At 38.9% G+C, this 16,225-nt stretch overlaps 1 protein-coding gene across 1 annotated transcript in view; it reads left to right on the top strand.

The window, feature by feature from the left end:
- LOC131677655 (sex determination protein fruitless-like) overlaps positions 1 to 16,225 on the top strand; it is a 32,646-nt gene that overhangs the window by 14,521 nt on the left and 1,900 nt on the right. The window contains exons 3-6 of the mRNA XM_058957561.1: positions 4,688 to 5,099; positions 5,155 to 5,406; positions 5,471 to 5,539; positions 6,143 to 7,232. Of these exons, the coding sequence (XP_058813544.1) occupies positions 4,688 to 5,099; positions 5,155 to 5,406; positions 5,471 to 5,539; positions 6,143 to 7,232 (1,823 nt within the window). The remainder of the gene's footprint in view (positions 1 to 4,687; positions 5,100 to 5,154; positions 5,407 to 5,470; positions 5,540 to 6,142; positions 7,233 to 16,225) is intronic.

The following is a 16,225-nucleotide window of genomic DNA, read 5'->3' on the forward strand; positions in this document are numbered from 1 at the left end:
GATCAACGCGGTCAAGCTGTAGAAGAGCAGCACAAGAACGTCGGCGGTTCGAGAAGCAGCACGAGACGTCTACTATCTAGTGTTTCGTCATCGTTACTGCGATATGGGGTTCCCGCCTGGGCTGCGGCGCTAAAAACCAAGCGGAACCGCGAAAAGTTTAACATTCCGGCTGATGGCCGTGCGAGTCTCGAACGCGTACAGAACAATATCACCGGAGACAGTATGCGTTATTGCCGGGATGATTCCCATCTGCATCACCCTGAAGGAGGATATAGAGTGCTGCAATCTGAGAAACAGCAGAAACGTGAGGAAGATGGTGAGAATCAATTCGATGGCGAGGTGGTAGCAGGAAGGAGACTATACAGAGAAGCGAAGGCGGTAGTGAAATTCCACCTGACATAGCTCGTTGCGGGCCACGGCTGCTTCAGGAAGTATTTTTATCGGTACGTCACCATTGTGCCCGGAGTGTGAAAACGTTGAGGAGACACCGGAGCATGTGGTCTTCGAAAGTCCGAGGTTCTAAGCGATGCGCAGAGAGATGCTTGAAACGGGAGGACCGGACATTAACCCGGAAAATGTCGCCTACAGCATGACAAGTAGCATAAAAAGGTGCAACGCGGTCGACAGAGTGGTAACGCAGACCATGACCGACTTAAAACCGAAATAACATGATGAACAGCGATTTCTGGAGAGCAATCACCGCCAGCAAAATCCCCGCCGGAGTAGGCTAAATTCACCGCCGATGATTAGTCACCTGGCTGATTGGTTCGGTTTCAGGAGAACTTCTCTCACCCGGGAAGTAAGCTAGGTCCATCGTCGTGGACTAGACTGAGTAGTTCGCGAACAAGTCGGGAGCTCAACGAGGAAATGGTACTACATAGCACTAGGGAGCCGAAGGGCTCAGTAAATTAGTCCAAAGTTTGCCGTCCAGATTGTCCTCGTATGAGAACAGCACTAATTCTCGACCCACACCTAGCTTTCCTATTGTCATACTGAAATTGCCACATAGTGGTCATTGTCGAAAACTGATAGTGTGTCGAGGAGGTGTTCTGTAATTCTACTAAAAGAACTAACTACTTGATAGTTAGATTAGACTGTGTGCTGTACACGTAAAAAAGTTCAATCCCCCCAAGTAATGCCGTAAGGTAGGGTCGGGGAGGAATCAGTTTCCGTGCAAGAGTAGTTGTTTTAGTGGTCGGGTGGCCGCCTAAACCAGTTCCCTGAGTTGTTGGTTTTTGCACATTTTTTCTTGATCGCGATCTTTTCTCTCCACTCATATTCGGGATCATTGAAGGGACCCATCGTGCAACATTCGACGACGAAATCAAAGTTTAATAATATGTAAAATTGAACACCTTTTCTTTCGTTTGTAAAAGATAGCCCTTTTCTTATTTGGTTGGTTTTCTATTGGTTCGCTGTGGTTGAAGTTTTATTAAACGGTGAGTACAGTAAGTCCTCCTGAGACTGGTAGCCGATTCTGAGATCAATAAAGAGGTAAGTTAGCCGTACGCAGGGCCGTCGAGAGCCGCGTCGGGCCCCAAGGTTTGTATTACTGCTGGGCCCTTTTAAACCTAAGCCGTCTAGCTCAGCATGAGTTGGTACCTCTTCTGCCATGGGAAATTCGTGAGTCCGTGGTTTCTATTAGTCTCCGGTTGACTCATATATCCACATCCACAGATAGCGTGCCAGACAGGTTGAATTTCGACAGCTTCTTATTCCGTGGTATCCAAATCGGGTAAAATTTCCATAGTAACGACTTTTTCAACTTGCGGGTACTCGGGTGTAAATAACGATTATCGACGTAATTAGAGGCGCACGGTGCTAATTCGTGTATTCGTACCTCGTTTGTGTCATCGCCTATATATACAGAGGTTCTGACTTCATGTTGCCACATTCAACGATATATTTCGTTTCGCAAAAAAACGCTTCTACTTGATTGATGTTCTGAAACATAATCAGCACGGTATGTCTAACATGGTGAAATTGTAGAGTGTAAACATTGGCCATCTTTAGCTCCATTTGTCCTTCTAACAATACATCTTAAGGAAGCCTCGAAAAGTAAACAGGAATACAGTTCGACCACAATAAACCTTATGATCTGCTTATAATCATCACTCATTTTTTCGACATACTGAATTGGAACACGATACATTACTTCTACTGTGCAGACAAAGCAGGAACACGGATTGAGTTATTTGCTGGTAACGGTGGAGCAGTTTGTAGCTTTTGTTGTAAGCAAGATGAGAAGGTAGCAGATGCAGCTCGAAATTCTCGTTTAAAATTATTAAATCAAAAAGATTTTTAATTTACATAAGTTTAAACCGTTTCCAATTGTAGATATTATGCAGGTTTTGTAAATAAACAATGTGCTATGTCTCACGTAGGAGCCGGTTTTTATATGCTGTGAGAATATGCAGAACCCGACAACAATATAGAGTAATCATCGCAGTAATCAGACGCAAATTAAACAACTGCGAGTACAGCGGGCAACCGAGTACTGCTGCTGTTGGCTGAACTGAACTGTTTGATTGCTTTAGTTTGCACATTATAATTGGGTTCTTATAGATATCACATGCATCTTTGGCGAGGCCCAAAATTACCGTTCTATCTCAACACAATTCTTTGCTAGGGATATTTTGCTAGAGGGAACAATCCTTGAACGTGCAATTAAAAATACAAAAATTATCCTTTTTTATCACCGGTTAAATAAGGTCAGTCTACCTTCTCATCTCGCATAGAGTAGAAGCTAAAAATCGTTCCACTAAAGATACACGGCAAAAACGACTGCAGACGAATTGTCTTGCTATTGATTTTTGGAAATGTGTTGCAAGACTAGCTACTCGGGTAGTAAAACAATTACTAAACGTACAGATTGTGCTCAATCCGGGAAAAGTTAATGCCCTGTAAATGCACCATATCAAACATTAAGAAGCACAGTCGTGTGTTTCGCGGAACAATGTGCAGCACACCAACGAAAGCTGCCACGTTAGCAACAATATCCTCGTATATAAAGGCCTCCAGAGATATGTGCTTACATGACTTATCTTCACACACCATCGTGATTAATAAAATCATGCCAAGAAACGGAGAAGTGGTTTTCATAACAGCTGAATATTCCCATTTTCCCGGGTGCCCCTAACATTGTTCTTATGGTGAGAATGCTTCCGTACAAACCAACTCCTTCATACGTAACTTTTTATGCTTATCAAGCGAAAATGGGACGTTTCACCAGAAAAACACTGGTTATGCACCCATGGTAGATTCCTATGCCTATTTCTGCAAAAATATCCACGAATTTGACAGGAACAAATCTTCACTCAACAACAATCGCACACAGTATCTCCAAGCCAACAACCGGCACCACCATCAAGAATCGAACGTAGAAGAGAACGGATGCGTTTGTCCTCGCGCTCGCATTTCTGTTTGACGCTCTATTGCTTTCTTCGAACATGTTTTGAATTGGCTTCTCAATAATTTATAGTGTATACTCCTTCGTTTGTTTTTTAACATGTACACAAAGTGGAAAACTCGCTTAAGAACGTTTGTTTTAACAAAAGACAACTATCAAATAAAGTTTTCATTTTTTACACTTTCATCATATGACAATTTAATAAGGCGAATGATTATAAAGAAATTACTATTACCATTTTTATCGGAACGTGTTCGACCATCTTCCGGGTTAAGGCGCGGGCCCCTAAATGCGACCCGGGCCCCAGGGTAATTGCCCTGGCTGACCCCCCCTCTCATCGGGCCTGGTACGGTATTCTTCAAAGTTGCTTTCAATACCTGCTGCTGAAGCATAGACAGCCGTACAATCGATAAATGATAGACATGGCCATGGGTTATAATTAAGATGTTGGCCATGCTCATATTTTCATTTTTTTTATTGGCGATTGTTGGCGACTATTATCGGATTTGAAATGGTAAATATTGATGAAATGACCATGTTTGAAATATCATGAATATCTATAGCATTGTCGAGCCTGTTGAATCCGGAGAAAGACCGAACGAAGCAGCTTCCGGAAAACGGCAGAAACCACTTAAGGAGAACACTTTCTGTGGGGACCACGAAGGGGAGTTTTTTTTTTAATACTTTAAACCAAACACTTGTGTTGATTTGTTCGCACAGTGGAATAAAAGACTGACGTCTCAAATCCAGTTGTTTTTATTTTGATTTCTGTAAATGTACGCTAAATAAGCGTAAGCGCGTAATTTAGTGTTGTACTAAATTATACCAGATACTGGGTACACAACAGAGCCGTCATCGTATTTCTTATGATTGCATTGGTTACGACAATCATTTTACGCGACAAATTCATTTTCCATAATTATTTTTTATGGGATGGTTCAATCCAGTTTCAGGTCGTGTCGTTGTTTTTACCTAATACTATGTTCACACTACAGAGTTAAAATACGTTATCATAATTAGTAACAAGAAAAATGTCATCAAGATAGCATTAAAACACGTTTTAACTCGTAGTGTGCACGTAGAATAAGGGTCGTTCGCCTCTTGTTCGAGTTAGAGAAATCTCCTTAAAAAAATCACTAACCTTATGTGCAACGTTGGGAATCGAACTCACGTCAGCAGCGTACAGGCTAAAAATACACGAAATACAAAATTAATAATGAAAACTAATCATATAATATTTACTTAATGCAAGGTAAATAATTCGACTTTTCATTGCAGCTATTGGCCGGCCAACGGTTCGTGGATGTGACACTCGCCTGTGAAGGTCATCAGGTACACTGCCACCGGCTGGTGCTGGCGGCATGTTCGACCTTCTTCGAGAACCTCCTGGGTGAGAACCCGTGCAAGCACCCAATCATCATACTTCCGCGGGAAATCAAACTGTGGGCCATCCAAGCGTTGGTAGATTTCATGTACAAAGGAGAAGTGAACGTATCTCAGGCCGGTTTACCAGATCTGATGAAATGTGCAGAAATACTGAAAATTCGTGGATTGTGTGGGTCGGATGCCGCGCTCAATCTGAATCACATTAACAGCCCCGCAAGAAGCACCGGTACCGGCAGTACGATGCTAGCCGGAGCGGCGGTTCACCCGAACGACCCTTCGAATCATAGTGGCCAAAGAGGAAGTAGTAAGTATCCCAAAGTATGTGGATGTGACAGTATTGCTAAATTGTTTATTTCAAGGTCCTCAACGTACAGAGCACGGCAAAATACAGCAAAATAGTGCTCTCAGTGGTACTAAACCGGGAGGAAACTTCTTGCACAGTCTCAACCTGCAACCTGTAGCCTCATCAACGCCGGTAAAAGCATCTAGTCAGCAGCGACCGCAAGAGCGGCAGCCACAAAGTCTTCAACCCAGCGGTGATGATGGCGAGAATAGCGATAACGGAAGCAGTGGGAATGAGATGTGCATCAAGACGGAGGATCTGATCATAGGTAAATTTGTGAATCTATCAAACAAGGAAGTTAATGGGAATTATAACAATTGTTTTCACCAAAGATGAAGATGCTGGAAAAGGCGACGAAGAAGACGACATGGAATTATTAGGAAGCGACAAAAATCAAGCAGGTTAGTGGTTATTTTGTAACTACGAATCGGTTTTTAAAATACATAAAACGAGGTTTGTCGATCGACCGTTTTTCGAAATGCGATAAAAATACGCAAGCTAATAAAAATTGCTTTTTTTATGTTTACATCCCGATTGTATCAAATGAAGCTATATTTTTATAAGCTTTAAGTAACTGTAACCTACCTCCATTAATTTTCCCACCAAAAAGCTTCTCGTGCTCATGAGAGATTCCTGCATTTTTTTTAATTAATTGGTTACCGGAAGATTAGCTAACGAGCATTTCGAAAACGATCATGCTAATATGAATTATAAAACTCAAAAAGTGTCATAATTATCAGTTTTTACTACTATTGGTTGTCTAAACATAAAGAGAAGTTTCCAAATCGATTCACAAGCCCGTTCTCAATTGCATGGTGAACAAAAAAATCACGTCACGATGACGACGAGCGAGCGGTAGGAAGACGTAGCTTTCTTATCCAACATACATTAGAGCTTATCTTAGTTGTCAATCTAATCCAAAATCGCAGTTGTCTAACTCTGCATATCTTTCTCTTTCTCTATTTGTCTTACCTCACCCTGTCTGTCCATGATACTTTTTCCAGAGGACGACGATGCTGTCGAGGATGAAGACATAGAGGACTATATCGAAGATGTAGATCAAGACCTCCGACCGCTCGACGAGCGAAAGCAAGAGCGTCACGAAAGTAATAGTAGTAATAATAACAATGATTTCACAATCACCGTCACGGACAACAACAGTAGAACTAGTAATCATGCTAATTCCAAAACGTCCCAAACGAACCAAGTGACCTCTTTATCCTCCTCGCCTCCGCCGTCGTCGTCATCGTTGCTGTCGATTTTAACACGTGGCTCAATCCGGGTGAAATCGAACGAAAATCTCTTTGATAACCATAAAAAGCAACTGAAAGAGCACAGAACTCCAAAGAAATCCGCGAGTCGGCAACACGTGCTCGCGCCTTACGGTATCGCTAGTATTGGTGGTGACGATGGTGATGGTGGTGGTGGCATGAGTGTTGACGATGGGACTGATTCCGGTGTATCCGGTCTTCCATCTTCTCTAGTGTACAATCGAAACACGATGGACATATACGTGAAACCAAAGAAAGGCATCGGGGGCGCCAGCACTGCCAGCAATCCGGATATATCGCTCGAGGAAGGCGGCAGCGAGCTGTCCACCGATGGCTACGAGAACATCATCTGTTCACCCAATTTCCCCCAGCTTGGCAGCAGTACGATGGGCAGCTATCAGGACGATGATTATGACGACGACTTCGACATACAAATCCTGCCAGATGATAGCTGTATGACGAATGGCGACAGCGACGGCGGCGGAGACGATGAGCTGGTCTATCCTCCGCCGCTTCTTCCATTTGGTAATTCCGAAACTAGCATCACACGTGTGCCATCAATTAAAGGGATGACCAGAACCAACGGTGGACCAGGCCTACTTTCCTCACGGAGGTATGGTCGACAGTCTAGCGCAAGAGGTGGTGCCAGTAGGCTACTGAGCCAACTGACCAGGGATACTAAGGTCCCGCTAGCCAATGGCGTGGCGATTCCTCCGTCGGCATTTGTGCTGAGGAACCCACGCGGTAACCAGCCCCGGTCATACAATACGGATGCTCTGTGGTCGGCCCTGATGGACGTCAAGGCGGGCGAAAGCATATACAGGTACGTTGGTTTGGTTAGTTCGTTTCGTTGGTGGATTTATTCGTTCATTTATTGCTTTAATTTTGTTGTGATAATTTGTAATGATTTTGTATATATTATTTAGAGATTTCGTCAAACTGGAGTTATTTGACACAACCTAAAAATGATAAAAGGAATCATTTTTTTAATTCCTGATAGTAAATGTTGCAGTGGTGTTACATTGAATCGACAGCTCTATCATCTTACCACGAAGAGAAGTTCAAAAATCAAAATTGATTAACGATAACATTTTATCGCACTGGTGTTGTAATTTTACTGCAGAAATGCGTAAATACATTTTAAATTCATGCTCATAATTCAAGTTGGAGCATTCAGTTTTCGTAGGCGCACGTTAGCTACCTTATGGGAATTAAATTTTGAGAGGTTATCTCGGTTTTTTATTATTTTTAATCAAAAAGAACATTCATAAATGATTTAATGACAAGCTTGTGGATATAATACAACGGATAAAGTAAAATGGTTAACTTGAAATAATTCAGAAACGCTTAAAAGTGGGCTTTTTGCAGTTAGTCACGCTAATGTTTGAAATTGATAACCACTATTGGGTATTGCAATGCAAGACAACTTTTACCCTATGTAGCTGTGACGTCACAATCACGACTAGAAGGTTAACTCATCTGAAATATTTAGCATGAGCTTCGCGGTAATTACGCTGAAAATCTTGTAAAAAGGCTACTTCCAAAGTATTAAGCCGTTTTCGATTCTGGTAGAGATTTTAGTCTATTTACTCGTTACACTTTCAACATTTCAACGTTTATTATTCTAAAAATGGGATTGGTGTACAGCGAAGCCCCAATTTTACCAGTCGTCCATTTTGTCAGCTTTTTGACCAGATTTTGTCAGTCTCACATGAAAACCTGTTTTATAAACTCTAGCAGTCGAACCAAGTCATTTCCGAGCAAATCTTTCTTATCTTAAAGATGCAACATATGCGAAAATGTAATTATATTTATTTTAAATTTTATACTGGAAGATCCCTTTAAGGATGATTTATATTACATAATCAGAAAGGGTTATGAAGCTATGTCTAGGGACTAAAAAGATATAAGCTTTAGTTCATCAAGAAGAAAGAAATATAAATGTCCCAATTTTGACAGCTAAAATAAACGAAGGGACCAATAAAACCGGGTCACCTTTGTTTACTATTATCCCAACTACTAGAAAGAGAAGCAAGTCAGTTTATCACAAATAGAAAAGAAGAATGATCTTAATTAATCTACTAATTTACTACAAAAGCATAAGAGAGATCGCCCGTGCTTGTCACTTCGATACTGACTAGAACCAATTGATATTGCAAAATGTTCATTGGAAAATTTACTAATTTAGTGCAACATACTAGAAAGTCTAAATGATGCAGGAGATGAAGTATAGAATCTTGTTTTTATTGCTTAAGATATGGAAGCAGGAAAAACTAAATCACTACATTAAAATAACAATGTAGGGGAATTATGGTTAAAACCGACACCTTAAGCTTAACACTTTTTCTAAGTTGCCACCAAACCAATAAAATTATAATTTTAATGCACAATTCTTCTTCAGAAAATTCTTCACAAGACCTAATTTTTTCAGCGCTTCGAAAAATTAATTTCATTAAAAATTATTGGTTGTAAAACTTGGAAAACAAAGTGACTTTTTGTATGCACTGCGGGTAAAACCGACACCCTATAGGGGTAAGATCGACACCCCCTTTAATTTATTTTCTCTCCACTGTATTAAAATCTTTATCTTTATTAAAAATTAGATATATGCGTGATTAATAAAGTGTGCGTATGTATGATGCAAATATGTGCTTTTTATTGCTTCATCATGTAGTGAGGGGAAGAAAGTTCGAAAGCGTAGTACTATAAATAAGAGTATTTTATCGAAGACTCCATATCAAGAAGACTGGCAACTCTGTCCAGAATCCGGAGACAGCAACAGCAACGCCACTTGCGGGTAAAGGTGGTACTTTCCATAGTGATGCACACACACATATACATTTTTACATAAAGCTTCCTCCCTTCTTCCAATAGAGGCGCTGTAACCTCTGTCGCTTCTCGTTTGTACGGGGGAAGGAAAGAGATATCAGTCTTCTTGATATGGAGTCTTCGATTTTATGCTATAGGATTATTTATTGATATGAGTATTTCCAAATAATCCTCTTGCGCACATCATTGCAACCTCCAGTGTCATTTTATTTCGTAAGAGAAGATTTGCAAGCGTTCTACGTTCTGCTAATTTGATTCATTCACTTATAAGTGACACACACACTTCTTAGTAAAACTATCTTTTTCAGGTTTGATTTTTCGGACTCTGATCATCAACGATCTATTGGGGTATACATACTATCATTGTCTCATTGTGATAAAGTTCGTCTATGACAAACCAAGAGAACACTAGAAATTCGGTTTGATGACCTTTTTGCAGAAATAGCAAAAGCTTCGATAGAATCAGATAAGCAAAAATTCCAATTTTTGATTTTTAAAGAGACTTATAAGAAATAAACACAATAAAAGTATTTCTGTGTATTTCAGCTATTACTATAGTCTGCTAATAGTGTAATTGAAGTGTCACAAAGATCCCCAGCCTTTTGTAATGAATCGCAAGTAAACACAACCATCTTAACAGTGTATCGGTTTTACCCTAACCAAAGGGTGTCGGTTTTACCCCAACAGCGTACATTTTTTTATAAAAGCTATTAAAAATATCGAATTTCTCAAACTCATCTTCAATGCACCCAGTTGATCATAGGAAAGGCCGATAATAATAGGTACTGAAATTTGTGGTGATTTGAAAAGCTTTTGTCCGGTTAAAACCTTAAAATCTACCAACGAAATTTTACATCCATACGAGTATGAACGCTGCTGTCGTATGTTTTGTTTATTTTTATGACATTCGGCGCACTAACGTAAATCCAATTTTTCTTAAAATGCTCTACATAAACGTACTAATAATAATGTATCATTATGAAATGAATTAAAATTTTATTTCTAGTAAAAGTTGTGGGGTGTCGGTTTTACCCACAGTGTCGGTTTTTCCCACAATTCCCCTACCAAAACCAAAATATGCAAGAAATAAATATAAAAAAGTGAAAATGAGGTAATTTCCGGATAGATGCCGCACTTTCTATATCTCGTATATAGGGTCACTTTTATGCGGTAATATGATATTGTGACTTTGTCTCTCGAAGAATATAATAATCCTTATTATTAACTCACGAAAATTTTATTAATAATTATGTGCGTGCAGTTGCATCACGGAGTGCCGAAATTTTTTAGTACCGCATTAAAATTTCGTTTTTTTTAAATCGCTCGAATTTTTTTTATGATCATGAGCACGGTCAACCTCAACTTCAGAGGAAAATGTCGTCGTGCGGCATCTCTACCCTACAACTGAGATAGATGCCACATCAAAATTGCGGGCGAGATGCCGCACTCGATGGCGGAGAGTATGTAGCTAAAATGTATTTTTTTCCTCGGAATGTCATTAAATGATCAGTTGTGTCAGGTATAGGTTCTTAATAAGGTATATCCACAGACTAACGGACCTAACACAGCGACATATAGGATTACGAGTCTATTTATCTATGTATTTAAATGGACGACATGTATCTAAGTATTAGTTGCTTCAGTTTATATTTTAAAGTTTCAGGCACTGATTTTCGTGAACGCATTGATTTGTAGTTATGTCAATACTGAGATAAAAACGAAAATTTCAACGAATTGATGCTTTATCAAAATGAACAAACCTAAGGTATATAAGTTCATTGTTGGGAGAAACAGCCAAAAACTGCTTTTAAGGAGATATATATCGCTTGTTCAAACATATAAATAAATAGTACCCTTAATTAAGTTACTCCAACTTAATCGTTACACAAGGTGGCAATGGAAAAATATTTTTAAAATGTTGAATAAAAAATGTGTCTAGAAATGGTAGTACCCCCTTAAGAAAAGTGAAGGTGCTAGACGATTTATAGGTGTAATCAAAGAAACTCAGCTGAAGACACCAAATCACAAAAACATCAACGAGAGCTAAAAAATACTTTTGTTCACCATTTTTCATTTTGTGACCACGGTGCGGCGTCTCACCCACACATGCGGCATTTCCCCCGCAGTGACTTTTTATTTTAAATATTCATGGAAATTTGAAGATTTTTTTTCATAACAAAAACCATTTCACAGTATTTTAGAAACTTGGGCAATTGATAATGATTTAATCAAATATTGAATGGTTTACTTTGATGCACGATCGATTTTTAGAAATGTGCGGCACCTCTCCTCAAATTACCCTAACATTAACCGAAAGTCAACCATAGTAAACATGAACTGTCAAAGTTTGATAACCGTATATCAATAGCAGCCCGAGAAATAAACAAAACCAGTAACGTAATCTTCTCATGCAGGGTAGATGAGACCTTATTCATCTTATTAGTCACACTATTTCGATTATAAATTGGCTTACAGTAATTGGATTGCGCTTAAAAAGGTATCAGCATGCTTGCCTCGTTCTCATGAAGCAGCAACGTAAAAATCTGGTTTGGAAAATGTAAAATAGTCGCGTTTGAGCGAAGTGAAAAGTCGAGTACAACACACCCTTATTCATCCCAAAGGCGTTGTTTATATTATAAAGGCTCGCACAGAGTGAAACCAAATCTACCTATCGAACAGTCAGATGACTACCCGTATAAATAAATACCATTCCAGAAATCTTCGGAACCATTTCCAAATCATTTGTATAATGCTCACCATATTGGGAATACTACTGATATATTTCACCATTATAATTGAACTGTTATACTACCATACCCATTTTAGTTACCATTTCCAATACCTTCCGTGTATCCTATATTGGAGATTTGTATACTACATTGTCCTTTGGCGTCAGACGTTAGTATTGCTCTGGTGGGCTTTGTTATTCGTATATCTGTTTACCCTGCTCACAAAAATCTGTAGTTTAAGATGGTCAAAAATTCTCGTCTTACAATATTACGGAGATAGCTCAATTGGATAAAGTGTCAGTCCACTTAGTGTCGACGAAGCATTCTTCAGCAGATGGCGAGAGCAAAATAATATTTCATCAATCGATAGAATTGAAATGTAAAGGGGAAGAAATTTTTTTCTCCAGCTAGTATTTTATCCATCGCTAGACCTAAAATATGCATGCCACCATAATCTGTATGGTTTTTGAATGGTATGTTGTCAAAATGTATACGGAAAACAGCACATTTTGGTATAGTGACTGTTCTTAACAACCCGTTGTTTGTACGGTCTAGTATGGAAAAACGACACTGGTTATGTTCGATATTATACTAGGCAATGGTTAATAGAGTGACAGAAAAAAAATGACCCCCATCGGCCCACCCCTGAGTCGATTCCTAGTCCCACCAGGAATGTCTGCTCCAAATTTGAGCCAAATCGAACAAGTCTAGCTACCGGACCAACGTGCTTGAAGTTTGTATGGGATTTTTCGACAATTTACATGGAGAAAACCCACTTGCTTACATTTTCGCCGCTAGGTGGCACTGTATACATCAGATTATCACCAAAAGTGAAACTTAAGAAGATAATTTTATTATCTACAACTTTGTTGAAGACTGCAAAGCGATCCAACTCCATTAGAAAAAGTTATTAAACTTTTTACGAAGTGATGTCTGAGTCAGTTTTGCATGGGGCCTAGCAGTGCATGGTAGTGTATCAGTACTAGGCTCTAACAAACTAAACATTTTTATGGAATAATGGTTAGATTTAGCTGAATAGTATGTTCAGAAGAATTGTAGTAAATAATAGGAGTCATTTTTTGGTTAGAAAGTTTTAGTTCCACATTGTACCGCATAGAGGGCGCCAACACTAACTTTTTAACGGAGAGGGGTAGAAATTAGGTTTCTTCCACAAAGTTGTAGAACAGGCATTTTTCAATAATTCTCCCGAACATCTCGATATTCTATCTCTCTTCTATGAAAAGTTAGTGTTGGCGCCATCTATGCGGTCACAGTTGGAACTAAAATTTTCTAACCAAAACATAACACGTATTATGTGGTATAATTCTTCTGAACATACTATTGAGCTAAACCTAACGGTTATTTCACAAAACTGTATAGTTCGTGGGAATCGAGTACTGATACACTATCATGCACTGCTAGGCCCCATGCAAAACTGACTCAGACATCACTTCGTTAAAAGTTTAATAACTTTTCCTATTGGAGTCGGATCGCTTTGCAGTCTTCAACAAAGTTGTAGATAATAAAATTATCTTCTTAAGTTTCACTTTTGGTGATAATCTGATGTATACAGTGCCACCTAGCGGCGAAAATGTGAGTAAGAGGGTTTTCTCCATGTAAATTGTCGAAAAATCCCATACAAACTTCAAGCACGTTGGTCCGATAGCTAGACTTGTCCGATTTGCTTCAAATTTGGAGCAAGTACTCCTGGTGGGACTAGGAACCGACTCAGGGGTGGGCCGATTGAGTTTTCGAAAATTCATCATTTTTCTGGGCAGTCTAATGGTTAATCTATTGTTGAACGAACCATATTGAAAATGGTTTTGAAATGATTGATGCAATTGTTGGCATATGGTATACATTTATGCGGGAAGTCCTCCTGGTGGAACTAGGAACCGACTCAGGCATGGGCCGATAGGGGTTATTTTTTCCTGTCACTCTAGTGCTCATATTGCCTCACTTTCCCCTATACACCTAATTTCAAAGAAAAACGGCAAAGAAGTACGATAGACTTGCTTTTTCGTGTTTTGGAATAGCGACAGCAATGCAGCGAATAAATGCAATGCCTGGAAGCAATACATAGTTTTTGCTGTTTATTGACTGCTTAGCTGAAACTCGTTACCAAAAAACATGAATGTGGCGATATACAGATTTCCTTGCAAATCTTTTTTTTAATTGTGGTTTTAATATTTGGGTCATTACTGATTAGATATTTTTCTAACCCTATGTGCGGGGCTGGGAATCGAACCCAAGTGAGTTCTGTCAGCAAATATTTACGTTTTTATGCTGGAGGTTTATTCTGCTCGACTTTCTCGGGTGAGAACATTTGAAGCGATTCTTATGGTAAAGGTTCCCAGTCAGAATTTTACGCTTGATGGTAATACCCGATATTTATACAATCATATATTTTAAGCGAGTTTTACGAAGCATATTCTGTCCTCGCGACCTTTATTTTCGGAGTCGATCATTTGTAGTGAATAAATTACACATGCTGACTTTGATTATCGACTTCATTGTTCACATTATTGCTGATTCGACAATAAATGTATGTTCATTTTTAGCGAAGTGTAATCCTGAGAATGACATTCGACTGAACCAATCATTAATTGTAGGGGAGTATCATCCCTTGGGAACTGCTCGCCATTTTTGACGAATTGCATGGACAAAACCCGGCCCACAACCGGGGACACTCCATACTTATTGTATTTGTCCGAGGGACAGCTGTTATGGTGAACGTATTGCTTAGGGTTTATGCATAAATGACGTAGCATTTTAGGGGTGGGGGGGTAGGTATACCAAATTTGTGACGAAGTGTGACGAGGGGGAGGGTAGGGTCAGAAGTTGAGCGACGTAGCATTAAGTTTAATTTTTTTTTGGCGGGCATCAAAACCCATTAATTAGAGAAAAAATTTAATGTTCCTCCATTCCCAAGTTGCGCAGTTTTTCATTTAGTAAATTTTACTGTTCGCGGAATGGCAGGCTCGCAAAAAAAAGGAAAGATTTTTCATGTGGATTTAAATTTCCACATTACTTAGCTAATATTGCTAACTAGTAGACTTATTTTGGTAGCTGAATTAAATTTTCTTTCGGATTCATTCAAGGAAAATTTTGAAATTTGGTTCAGCTTATGTTTCCTAAAATCGTTGGCAGCTGCAGGATTGTGAACTTATCTTCATGCTCTATGACATGTAAAATTCTTAACAAAACTATCCACACTTTATTTGACATGAAATGGGCTTGTTTTGTAGACAATTTGCTGTTATAATGAAAATGTTGATAAAAGTCGTCAAACATTTTGTAAGAACATATATTTAAAATAAGTGAAAAACATACGTAATTTTTTTCATCTCACGGACGCGTTGCGTGGGGGGGGGGGGGGTAGGGAAATGCTACGTCATTTACAAGGGGGAGGTATGAATTTTGTGACCAAATGCTACGAGGGGGGAGGGAGGTGTCGAAAATCGCCAGAAAAAAGCTACGTCATTTGTGTACGGCCCCTTAGATTAATCGGTTTCGCTAATTGTTGAATCAGTAAGGCCTTTTTTAATGTATTTTACAAGCATGTAGTAATATTACATGTTTAAGAATCATCCAAAATGGGATGCAGATGTTTCAGAAATTATATTTTTTGCCAAAATAGTACATACCGAAGCATCCAAAAGTTCAGTTAATACTTACAAGGCACACTTGAAATTTCATATAAAGTTCTTAGCGAACATTCTAGCTGCTTGAATTTTAATGGAACTTGAAAGATGCTTAAGCCGCTATTAGAACAAGAATTTTATCGTAAAATTACTTAAAACGAGAGGCTTAAACAGCTCTTTTATTCGAACTTTTGATTGATTGGGTAATAAAGTGGATAGAAGTATAAAATTTTTTTTTTTTTCATTTACCAAAATCAGGTGAAAATTAAGAGAGAGCGACACTATTTTCTATACCACCAGAAAATTGCAAAAACTATAATTTCTTGCAAAATTCAAATCTTTTTGAGAGACTTAGTGGAATGTCACAAATAATCCTGTTATACAGATGTTTTCCGTTTAATTCCACTATAGAAATAATAATGAAAAAAATGTTGCTTTTCACTATAAATCAGATACTAGTATTTCAACTATTACGTACAGTCACAGAGAGTAGACTTATAAGCTAGAACAAACTTTCCCGAAAAACCTGTGTAAACATTTAAATGAAAATACGGTGAAAATCACCATCACATACAGGTTTGCATGCGTGAGTCACCATTGTATCCAAGTTTGCA

The sequence above is a fragment of the Topomyia yanbarensis genome, chromosome 1 (genome assembly GCF_030247195.1).
Source record: "Topomyia yanbarensis strain Yona2022 chromosome 1, ASM3024719v1, whole genome shotgun sequence".
NCBI classification, from domain to species: Eukaryota; Metazoa; Arthropoda; class Insecta; order Diptera; family Culicidae; genus Topomyia; species Topomyia yanbarensis.